This window comes from Pelodiscus sinensis, chromosome 10 (genome assembly GCF_052426305.1).
Source record: "Pelodiscus sinensis isolate ZL-2025 chromosome 10, ASM5242630v1, whole genome shotgun sequence".
Taxonomy (NCBI): Eukaryota; Metazoa; Chordata; order Testudines; family Trionychidae; genus Pelodiscus; species Pelodiscus sinensis.
The window spans coordinates 8,032,855-8,045,162 of record NC_143061.1 but is presented as its reverse complement, the minus strand read 5'-3'; the positions used below and the strand labels follow the sequence as shown (position 1 = coordinate 8,045,162).

General features: G+C 51.3%; 1 protein-coding gene across 4 annotated transcripts in view; it reads left to right on the top strand.

The window, feature by feature from the left end:
* Positions 1-12,308, top strand: part of EPHB3 (EPH receptor B3) — a 53,284-nt gene that overhangs the window by 19,284 nt on the left and 21,692 nt on the right. For all 4 annotated transcript variants that reach the window (XM_075938070.2, XM_075938069.2, XM_075938072.2 and 1 more), the window contains exons 2-3: positions 2,794-2,858; positions 3,298-3,970. In XM_075938070.2, coding sequence (XP_075794185.2) covers positions 2,794-2,858; positions 3,298-3,970 — 738 coding nt within the window. The remainder of the gene's footprint in view (positions 1-2,793; positions 2,859-3,297; positions 3,971-12,308) is intronic.

The window sequence follows — 12,308 nt, the reverse complement described above, 5'->3', positions numbered from 1 at the left end:
GTGGGCCACTTCCCGCAGCCAGAGAGGGAAAAATGTCCTCATGGTGCTTCTTCAGGGGCTGGGCAAGCAAGCCCTGACTTCCTGCTTACAGAATAAGGATGTGAATGGTTGTCCAGTAAGCATCACCTTTACCGGGTGATGCTTGCTGGTACCGGTTAACCAGGGAGCAGCCCTTCAGGGATTGGGAGCTCTCACTCACACCCCCACCCCTCCCCAGCACAGGAGTGGGACCAGGAGCGCTGCCCCGTGCATGTGGGGGAAGCATCTGAGAGCAGGAGCCAGTTGCCCAGTGCACGGGCAGGGAGGGAGGCAGGAGCAGGATCACATTTAATCAGTTAACTAGGATTTTACATCCCTGATTGAGAGGATGTTTGGATAGCGCTGCCCAAGCTGAGCTCGCTCGCTGATTAGACCCTGTGCAAAGGCCTGGGGACTGAGCCATGGTGTGGGGCTCCCCATGCTGGGTATCACTATGTCAAGCCACAGGGGCAGGGCCCAACAGCGGTGCAGATTCACTTCACGACAAAGTCGATTAGAGATAGACAGTCCAGAGAAGAGCAACAAGAATGATTAAAGGTCTAGAGAACATGATCTATGAAGGAAGATTGGAAGAACTGGGCTTGTTTAGTTTGGAAAAGAGAAGACTGAGAGGGGACATGATAGCGGTTTTCAGGTATCTAAACGGGTGTCACAAGGAGGAGGGAGAAAAATTGATCTTCCTGGCCTCTGAGGATAGAACAAGAAGCAATGGGCTTAGACTAAAGCAAGGGAGGTGTAGGCTGGACATTAGGAAAAAGTTTGTAACTGTCACGGTAGTTAAACACTGGAATAAATTGCCTAGGGAGGTTGTGGAATCTCCATCTCGAGATATTTCAGAGGAGGTTAAATAAATGTTTATCAGGGCTGGTCTAGACAGTACTGGGTCCTGCCATGAGGGCAGGGGACTGGACTCGATGACCTCTCGAGGTCCCTTCCAGTCTTAGTATTCTGTGATTTTATTAATCTCACTACGTCACTATTATTACAGGCTTAATACTGCCAGATGGTTAAACAGCTAGTGCAAAGTAATACAACAATCTGCGTAGGCAAAGCAATGCATATAAGAGTAACAGGCACTTGGAAATGCTTACACCCGTTTAGGTCTGTGGGGAGTCCCGTTCTGGTCACTGCGCACCCAGCCGCAGTGAACATGCCTCCACCTAGGGGGATTCAGGACACCCTTCCAGGTCTAGGTCCCTATTGAGACTCTGAGGGGCAGGACTCCCCGTGATCTTATACTACAGTTGTTTACCGGGTGTGCATGTACCTGGCTCAACACCATTCTTATCACTCTTATGGGCTGAGACCGAGGTCAAACTTGTTTACCGCTTCGTAGTTTCCCAGCTCAAGGCTCAGGTCAAAGCTGATAGAGCCCAGCTGCTGTGTGTGGGCTTGCAGGGTGCCAGGCTATGCTGAGCTGGGTACAGCAGGGATGGGAACTTCCATCCCAGGCCTGCTAAGGTGCAGGACCCACATATGACTTTCATGTGACATACCATGCTAGAGGGGATGCCACTGGGGGCCTGGGATTTGTAGGCCTCCTGGGAAGTGTGAGAGACAGGAGTTGGAGGGGGCGATTGGCCTAAAGGACCTTCTGGCTAAAGGCCACAAGTTGGGGGCAAAGAGGAGGTAGAGGGGAATGGGGACATGTGATCTGGGTGGAGGAATGACTCTTCTCTCTCCCTGTTGGCAGGGGGCTCTGCCCTGAAGAGGGGGGCAGAGAGCAGTGAGGGGTTTGCCAAGCGCGGGGGCAGCCTGTGAGGCAGAAGCTGTCTGTGGGGAGGGCGTGGGGCGGGCACAGGCTCACACGGCGTTCGGAAGGGGTGTTTCTTTGCCCTGAATGTGCTTTGCGCCTTCGGGAAAGGCCATGGGTTTGGGGCGCTCGTGCTGGGTAACTGGCAGTGGGAGCTAGGGCTGTTTGGAGTGAAGACCCTTTTCGCTAGGCAGCCTGGGAGCGAGCTTGTCTGCTGGTTACGGTGGGTGGGAGGGAGAGGGGAGGCTGTGTGCCTCCAGGCCTCTGCTACCCCCACCCTACCCCACCCGGAAGGGCTTGCTCAGGTTCGGTAGGGCTGCCCGGCCTAGCCTGGAATTAGCCCCAGCTGGCTGCGATTCCAGCACGCCTCAGACTGGGTTCTCGCGCGGGCCCCCCTCCCCCTCCGCGGCTGGGGCTGGGGCTCTCGGGGGAATGCTGACGGGGAGGTTTGGCTTGTAATCCGTTTCTGGAATGTCGGCCAGACGGTCAAATTCTTCTCGCCTCTTGTGAAATGAGTGATGTGGGGCGGCTTGGGAGGACAGCCTGCCATCCCTCCCCCGCGGGAGAAACTGGCCTGGCCTGCACCGCCCCTTTCAGCCTGAGCCGCAGCAAAGACACCTGTGTGTGTGGGGGGGGGGGTTACCCTCTCTGGCAGCCCCTAGCAGCAGGGGGAGGTGTTTGGGGGCAGGAGGAGGTTGTGTTCATGCCCATCAAGGGGGGGTTCCATGGCGAGGTTGTTGAAAGGAAGATGGCTGCTCTTGCTGTCTGCATTCCCCACCCTATTTCTGTGGTGGCTCGGCTTCCTTAGCAGTTCTCCTGAGGGGGTCTTTTCTCTCCCCTTGACAGGAGAACAGAGGGAAATCTGGAGTCCGTCTCTCTCTGCCCCTCTCCTCCCTGCTCCCCAAGCTGCGTCGCTTTGCATTGTCTGGAAATGTTTTGAACGATTTCCCTTCTGCTTTCCTAAACCCTGACCACCTCTTTCAATTCCATTTTCCCTCCAGAAACCCTGATGGATACGAAGTGGGTGACCTCCGAGTTGGCCTGGACCGCTCATCCAGAGACCGGGGTAAGACTCAGGTTCTCCTCTCGGAGCCTGTGCAAGGCTCTGGATTCCCAGTTGAGCAGCTGGTCTCAGTCCGTGTCAAACTGGGACACGACCCATGATAAGGGCCCCCTTTGGATTCTCTACTGTGCCTTGTGACATCCCCACCGTTCCCCAGACCAGCTCACAGCTTGTGCTGGGAGTCACAACTGCATGGTACCACGTGGAGGGGAGTCAAGTTCTCGTGGGCTTTAGCATGACAAGGAAAGTCGGGCCAGGAGGGAGCAAGGCGGGACAGGCCTCGGGTTGATATTGGTTGTGTGCGTGCGTTGCTGCTTTGGGGGGTAATCATGTGTCTGGCTTCTGGAATGTGGTTTGGGTTTGTTGTGGGACGGGGCCGTGTTTCGGAGCATTCCGGTCGGCCCATCCCGCTGGCTAACCCCCAGTCTCTCCTTCATTGCAGTGGGAGGAAGTCAGCGGTTACGACGAAGCCATGAACCCCATCCGAACGTACCAGGTGTGCAACGTGCGGGAGGCCAATCAGAACAACTGGCTTCGTACTCAGTTCATCCAGCGCCAAGACATCCAGCGGGTCTACGTGGAGCTGAAATTCACCGTGCGGGACTGTAACAGCATCCCCAATATCCCGGGCTCCTGCAAAGAGACCTTCAATCTCTTCTATTACGAATCGGATACAGATTCTGCCTCGGCCTCTAGTCCCTTCTGGATGGAAAACCCCTACGTCAAAGTGGATACAATTGCTCCTGATGAGAGTTTCTCCAAGCTGGAGTCTGGCCGTGTAAACACCAAGGTGCGCAGCTTTGGGCCGCTCTCCAAGAATGGTTTTTACCTGGCCTTCCAGGACCTGGGCGCCTGCATGTCCCTCATCTCTGTCCGTGCTTTCTATAAGAAATGCTCCAACACCATCGCTGGCTTTGCTGTTTTTCCGGAGACCTTAACTGGGGCTGAGCCCACGTCTCTGGTCATTGCCCCAGGGACCTGCATCCCCAATGCTGTGGAAGTGTCCGTGCCCCTGAAGCTGTACTGTAATGGAGATGGGGAGTGGATGGTACCAGTTGGAGCCTGTACATGTGCTGCTGGATATGAGCCTGCCATGAAAGATACCGAGTGCCAAGGTAAGCACGGGGCTAGGTGGCCTGTGACTCTGAAGTTGGGCACGTGTTCAGCGTTTCCTGTGGCCCGAGGCCTGGCGCTTACAGTGTCTCCCATTCTGTCCTGAACATTGATGTTTGACCATCCCTGATTCTAGCTCAATGACCGAGTTTACTTCTGTGTCTCCGCCTGGGTGCCTGATGGTGTCACAGCCCCCATGCTCACACCGATCTTAACGGGGTTAACATCTGCCGCAGTGCACTCGCTGTAACACCCAGGGGGTTCCAACAGCTGGGAGCTATGGCCAGGTTCTGACACCTCCCGGTCCTTTTCCTGGCATCAGGGCGAGGACCGCATGCCATTTGTAGAATCCTAGAAGAATAGAGCTGGAAGAGACGTCTAGAGGCCATCTAGTCCACCCCCCTGCTCAAGGCAGGGCCAACCCCAACTACATCATCCCAGCCAAGGCTTTGCCATTGAGCGTTCCAGTTTTGCTGCAGGAACTAGAATCGCTTCTGGTGTCCTATTTACAGGCCTAACAGGGAACCTTGGGATCAGTGGGACGCACCACTTAGCGATCTCTCCCTGTGAGGTCATGCCAGAACCCAGTCCCCATCCCTTTCCACTTTGCCCTCCTTGCGGTAGGTAGCGACAGGGTCTGTGCCTCCTGGAGGGGGCGGCCAGAGAAGTGGGGCTGAAGGCGCAGCTGTACTGCATCTCTGGGCAGTAGAATCCGTACGCTACATTCTCAAGGCTATTCAGAACTCATGTAGGATGCTTGCTTCCATGTGTCCGTAAGTGAGCAGCGCAGGAAATGACACGGGTTCAACAGAGAAGGCTGCCTGGGTTTGTGCAGAGCAGTGCCCGTAGTGCGAACGGCCGGAGTGAGGGTGTTTGGGGAGCTTCGGGCAGTGGTGGCTGCCAGCTGATCCCATCAGAGCCCTCAGGGGGATCCGTAGGTAAAGAACTGGCTTCTGAGAGCCCGTACTTACAAGGGTGTGATTCATTTGGCACTCTTCTTAACCCTAAGGTTAAGCATGAACACGGAAGCTGGCTGTGCTGGTTCTAGGGATGTTAAATTTAGGTTAAGAGGCTAATCGAATAGTCAATTTGCATCGACTGTTCGATTAGTCTGTAAGGGAGCCTCGCCTTTCAAGTGTAGCAACAGTCCCAGAGCAGTTGCTGCCCTTCAAAGGCGAAAGCGATGCGGGGAGCACGGGGCTAGTCGGGTACTGATTGAGTCCCCCGCTGGCCTCTTCCTCCATGTGGCGTTTCAAAGTGGCACCGCTGCATGGAGCCAAGTGCCAGCTGGGGACTCCCCCCGCTGACCCTGGCTCTACATGGCGTTGCCACTTTGAAACACAGCGGGGAGCCAGGGGCCAGCTGACCCCAGAGCCACACAGCACTGCTGCTCTGAAGTCTCCCCTCCTCTTCCCCGCCCCTTGCTGCCTCTTTCTGATAGAGGTGGCAGGCGGGCGGGCGGGGGGGGGGGCTAGCGACTAGTCCACTAGTGTATCGACTATCCGATAAGCTTTTGCTGATTGGATAGTTGACTAGTCTTTCACATCCCTAGCTGGTGCTCAGATTCTAACACTGATAGTGTCTCTCATGGACTCCGAGAGGGGGAGAATTTAGCCCCCTCCCAGGAGATGGAGTGGGGCTTCTAGCAGGTGGTCTTGGAGCCCAGACTGTGAGCCAGGCATTACTCAGACGATCCACAGTGCACAGGAAGCTGCTAGGCCTACGACTTGCCTAATGCTCTGTGCTTGGTTTCGCTGATGAGAGAAACGGTAACCGGTTCGAAGGAGCATCTCTGCAGCAGTCACTTATCTGAACAGCCAGGGAGATCCTGGGGTCCTCGTGGGCCAGTTGGAGGGGTCAGGTCATGCTTTCATCTTGCATCCTGGGGCAGGAGGAGAAAAGTGCCCAGTAGATAAGTCTGATCGAGTCGTTTTCATGGAGACTGAACCAAACTCCTATTTTGTCAAGTGAGGTGCCTGCCCTGGCCCTGGCCCTGGCCGTGGATCTTGGAGTTGGAATTGTACCTGATCTACTCCAGTGAATCCAGGGCTCCAGGTTGAGTTAAATGATCGTACGCTGGGGAAAGAGGGTTCATCTGTCATTCCCCATCTTCTCCTTTCAACAAAAGTTGATCCAGAAGTGATCTGTTTGGTTAGCCTTCTCCATGGCAATTCTTGCTCCAATCTCTTTCCTCCTCAACAAGGAAAGCTCCTTAGACCTAGAAATCTCCATGGGATGCATTGGTTGCTGAGTTCAAAGGGGATCTTTTCATTTCCCTGGTAAAATCATGTTGCCCTTGTGGAATAGGAGATCTTGCATTCCATGGCCATGAGTCCATAAATGAAAGCAGCACAAGGATTTGGAGAACCTAGAGAAGTCGCTCCATTTTCTTGTCCCTTTGCCAGTCACAAAGGGTGCATCTACACTGCACCGTAACTGGAAATAAGGTATGCAATTTGAGCTACGCAAATTGTGCATCTTATTTTGATGCTATTTCTAAATAGCTTATTTTGTCATTTGGCGCTGTCTACGTAGCGCCAAATTTCAAAATAACCTGCTATTCCAAAACGTCGCTTACTCCTCGTAGAATCAGGTGTACAGGGACATCGGAATAGCGAGCCTGAAATAATGGGCTAGCTGTGAAGACACGGGGATAGCTATTTTGGGATACTCCGGTATCCCGAAATAGCGTTGCAGTTTAGACATACCCTTAGGCTATGTCTACACTGGCGCGATCTTGCTCCAGTAATATGCAAATGAGGCTAAGCATGGAATATCGCCGAGCCTCATTTGCATATCTAATAAGCCGCCATTTTTGCGGAAGAGGCTCTTGCGCAAGAAGGAGCGTCTACACTGCCTTGCGCAATGCCTTTACGCTGATTCTTTTCAGGAATAACGGCATTGCGCAATTGGGTTTTTCTTGCGCAAGAAGGGGCAGTGTAGACGCTCCTTGCACAAGAGCCTCTTCTGCCAAAAATGGTGGCTCGTTAGATATGCAAATGAGGCTTGGCGATATTCCACGCTTAGCCTCATTTGCATATTTCTGGCGTGAGATCGCGCCAGTGTAGACATAGCCTTAGAGTCGTTCTGTCCTTAGCAAGTTAGATTGCCCTGGGATGCAACTGAAAAGTAATTGGCTGTTCTCTCTGCTTTCCATGCACTCATGCGAAGGAGGGGTCTTCTGTCATCCTTTGGAAAATGGTGCAAAGTTTGGGGCATGCGGATGCCTATTTGCCTGCAGACTTAACCTGTCTCAGCTGCGCGGTATACTGGTGTGGAACTTGTCGGCTCATTCCGCTACTCTCTGCCTCCCGTTCCTAGTCATAAAATGGGGGTGCTTATGGCACCGCACACAGGGGTCCTGATGGCATTCGTGGCTCCCATTTGCCAAGTGCTGGTCAGACAGCAGTCGAAATGGTACTTTGCCCCGGACAGGGTTACTTTGTGAAGTGCTTGGAGATCTCTGGGTGTAAGTGCTGATAGAGGTTAGGGGTCACTTTAATGGGGGGGCAATCCTGAGTTACTGCTGAGGGGAAAAACCCTGCTGCCAGTCCACCCCTCTGCAGCTATGGCGTGTGAAGAGCTCCGTGCAGGATTAGGCTTTGTATTCAGACCCTGGGGGGTTGAGGGCTTGTTCTGCCAGGCAGACGGCAGCGCCGTTGGTGTGCTCTGTATGAGACCGGGCATTGGTTCACCATCTCACTCTCCAGCACATTGTCTTGGTTACATTAGCGCACAGCTCTTTGGGGAGTGGCGTTGGGTTGCTCGCCGCTCTCCCAGAATGGAGACTTCTAGAGGCACCGCTTCTGGGAGGGAGAAAAGTTGCTGACTCTTGGCTGTGGTTCTCCGATCCCGTTGCTGGAACCCTGTGGATAGCCACTTGAGAGCCACGGGTATCTGTGGATGCGGGTGTCCGTGGCTCATTTTTGTGCAGGCGGATACAAAGTTTGTATCGAGAACCCTGCAAATTAGCAGATATCTGCTTTGTAGCCACGGGGATCTGCACCCGTGGCTTATTTTTGCAGATGCGGATACCAATTTTGTATCCACACAGGACTCTTACCTGTTATCTCCGCAGATCCACCAACCCCACCTGGCTTCTCTGGACTCCTGCAGATCCCTGAATGAGGAGGAGTGTTGGGGGGGCGGGGAGGGGGAGAGATTTGCTGAGTTCCTTAAAGGGGTGTGCCATCCCTCCTTCCCCTAACGGCTGCTCATTTCCAGAGGGTCCCAGGACAGCTGCATTGTGAGCATGGGTGCTCCATCTGCTTTGTGTGGTGCCAGGTGCATCTACCCTGCAAAATGCTCCAACCAGAAAACCCCATCCAATGGCCAAGAGTTTGAACCCAGGCCAACTGACGGGATCTCATGCTGCTGGGCTAAATCTAGCAATGTGGGCACCGGGCTGGCGCCTGGGCTCTGAAACCCGTCCTGTTTGCTGCGTGTCAGAGCCCGGGCATCAGCCCAAGGCCAGACGTCTACCTGGCTATTTTTTTTTTTTAAGCCCAAGTTGGCTCGACCCAGTTGCTGAGACTTGCTGCGGCAGGTGATTTATTTTTTTGCAGTGTAGATGTACCCACGTTGTATTGCTTCTGGAGACCCCTGTGCCACCTTTGGCTTGTTTAGTGGGTCTCTGTCATTGCCCTTTGGATGGGACAATGGTAGGGTGAAGCAGCCCCTGGAGTTTTCCTGCAGGTGCAGGTCACGTCAGACCAGAGCCCGCGCTAGGCATATGCATGCTAAACAATTGCTTAGGGCCCGGAGCAGCACATGGCACCCCCCTGTTAATTATTAGTATTCCTGCTTAGGGCCCCCCCCCCCATAGGTTTTCACTTCATTCCACAATGTTAACAGTTAACTCGAACTAAGGACTTAGTTCGAGTTAACGTTTGACTGTCGCATGTAGCCACGGGCAGTTCGTTCGGACTAGGGGGATTTAAAAATGACGCCCGGACGGGAAGATGCAAATAAAGCCCGGGATATTTAAATATCATGTGAGCGGGAGTGTTCAAAACTTCGAATGCCTACATTAGCCTCCCTCGTTCGAACTAGGGGGCTAGTGTAGACATACCCTCTTTGGGGAAGTTGGCTTAATGCTTTTCCTACCTTGGCGGTAGGGATGCAAATGTGCAGCCGTTTAAATGGTTAACCAGTAAGCATCCGCTTATCAGTTCCTGTTACTGTGACACACTGGCTCATTTCACCCCACATTGCAGGCTCCGCAGTATAAAAACTCACGGCTGTTGGCCCCACTCCTGGGGAGCCAGCCATGCTGTGTGTTCTAGAGTATAAACTTTATGTATAAAGCTTTATACAGGCAGTCCCCGGGTTACGTACAAGATAGGGACTGTAGGTTTGTTCTTAAGTTGAATTTGTATGTAAGTTGGAACTGGTACATATTGTAGGGGAAACTCTAGCCAAACATTTCTCCAGAGCTCAGTTTTATTCTCCTACACCTCACTTCCCTCAGTCCTTTATTCTCAAGCTGAGGTGTCTGCTGAGAAAAGCCGCTCCACGTCTCCCTGGTCTGCTGTGGGGGGCGCTAGCTTCGCGTCTCCAGGGTCTGCTGGGGGGAAGCAGCTAGTGCGGGGTTGCCTCACCCCGTTTGTAAGTAGGGATCCAATGTAAGTCGGATCCATGTAACCCGGGGACTGCCTGTACTACAGATCCCTGAAGGAACAGAAGTTCAACACCATATAGATCCAAGCACGACGGTTTATTACACTCTGCCCTGGCGGAGTGTCACTAGGCTTGTTGGGCTCAGTGAGACTGCCAAACAATGGATTACTATCGATTATATATAGGATGCCAGTGGGCGGAGAGAAGCAACGGGGTGGGAGTTCCCGAGCCCCTGGATAGGTTCTAGCCGCAAGACACAGTGAGCGCAATAAGCCAGCAGTCTAAAAGATTACATCATTGCTCCGCCCATGGCTCAGGTTTACCTGTATGCTAAAAACCAGGTGTTATGGCTTAAGTGTCCTTTTGCAGTAAATAGATTAAATCCTGATTTCAGGTCCATAGAAATGACAGGTGGCATCTCCCAGACAGGTTTGCTCGAAGGTACATTCCTCTATAGTCTTAAAACAAAGAGAACAGAAAACAATGCACAGCATTGGCAATTGTATATATTTATCATTTGCACCCCTTTTGGACTGGATTGGCATCTGTGAGGGACGGAGATCATTACTCATGCTGTCATGCTGTCTGTCTCCCCTCTCCGAATGCTGGCTGGTATGTGGGGAGTATACACTGCTATCTCCTCCTGAACTTGGGAGGCAGACGTTTGAGGCCACTCTCAAAGAGTTATGTGTCTATAATTCTCAAAAAGGCCCCAACTACTGCCCTGCACCTGGGGTTATGCTGTCTGAATTTTTTTCATGTCTAGTTGTACAAACAAGGCTATCTTTGCTTATCTCTGTTCCCCTTTTAGCCATGTCTTGTCCGTTGTTAGCTAGGCCTCAAACCAGGTCCGTAAGGTTTGGGCATATGTGAAAGATTCTTAACAAAGACCGTGGTTAAGATCTTACATACGTATTATTGGGATTTTCGCCCTTCAGTCCGCAGCACAGGTAACCACTAGGATTTTTAGCAATTACACGGTTACGTTTTTAAATTATTTTTTTACATCCCTACTTGGCACAGTGGCTATGGGGAAGTGGTAATTTAGTTCTGTCCTTGTACATTTTTCTCTCTTCTCCCTCCTTCCCACTCCCCGTCCCCTTAAAAAAAAATATCTTGTAAGGGGCAGTTTATCCAGATTCCTTCACGCATGGTGTCCATCATGTCAGACTGATCGGATCTCTAGAGATGTCTGTTTGAAGTCTCATTGGTAACGCAGTCCTTTTCCAAGTCTTTCAACACTCCTGCTCACATGATCATCTGAGATGAGATTGGTGGCAATCTATTCAAAGTAATCCATTGCCTAGAAAGCAGCCCAGCTTCCCTGATTTCTGTGCACATAAAATCAGAGTCATCATATTATCGGAACAATGATTTGTTCGAAAAGAGAAATGTGATTGCTTAGTTCAATAATAACTGAATATCTAATCGGTTAAATGCAGAGAGAGCCCAGAGCAGGACTGCTAGGCAGTTAGTTCTCACTACTCATTTTATTCCTCAACCAGCTGTCTTCCAGACTCAGCAAAGCATATGTTCCTTCAAAGCCTGCAAACTAAATTTTAGTGTTTTTCAAGGGGCTGCCGTTGGGTCAAATTGGGGCCAAAGTCTGCACTTCGTAGAAGCAAACTTTTTGCAACCAATGACTAATAGAAATATTACCATGGCTTTTTTTAAAAAATGCCTACTAATCATAGCAGTTACCAATTGTTTACAACTCAACCTTGCAACATTGGCTTGCTGCATGAAAACCAGGAAGTGAAACTAGCTAGTTAGATAATTAAATGAAGAGATGACAGATTCCAAGGCAGCATGAGAGCCCAGCATGAGAAGTAAGATGCAATCTTAAAAAAAAAATCTGTTAACTTGCAGCATACCTAAGGAACTCAGGCGCCTAAATATTATTTCTGATCCATCAGTGCCCTTTAAATTCATATTACAGTGATTTGTACAACAAATGAAGTTTTCCTTTTTTCAGATTGGTTTTACACTTTATTTGAACGTCAGACACCCAAAGACTTTTTCAGATTTACTCCAAATCCCATTCCATCTACCTCCCCAACATACCACTTTTGGACGGAACTGGCATGGGAGCGTGTTCAGCCCAAAGGGTGATTTTTCTTAAAATTAAGTGCCTTGAAAAATGGAGTTTAGAATGAGCGTTGCCACCTGAACCGCAGCTCGAGTGTTGCTGCCGTGACGCTAATCCATCTGTAGGCACTTACAGAAGAGTAATGCGAGTGAATGGCGCGGGTTCATAAAGCACAGATTGTCCCAGGCAAACTTGATTGCTGCCTTTAACAAAATTACAGGGTTGCTGGACAAAGGGATGTGATGGGTTTAATTTATCTAGAGTCATGAGGTTTTTGCTTCAGTCCTGTAGGGAAAGGAACAGAGAAATTGGAAAGATGCTGCCTCGGTTAGAATAGTGTGGTGTGGATAGAAAACTGTTTCAGCCCTTAAACAGTATAATTCAAGGTTATTATCCACCTCGAAGAAGGAGCTATAATGCAGCGCAGTCCTGTAGAAGTCGGTGGTGGGGTGGAGAGTTACAGTGTGACTAATGTTTTGGACTGTGTGAAGTATGCAGAACCGTGCAGATTTGAATTTTCATGCTGTCTGGGTAACCCTCCCTCAGCCCTGTGCAAGAAGGGGACCCCAGCATATGGAGTTGTGTGTGGGGGGGGTCTCTCTCTTTTTGCCTTTTTGCCCACATGCAGTGCA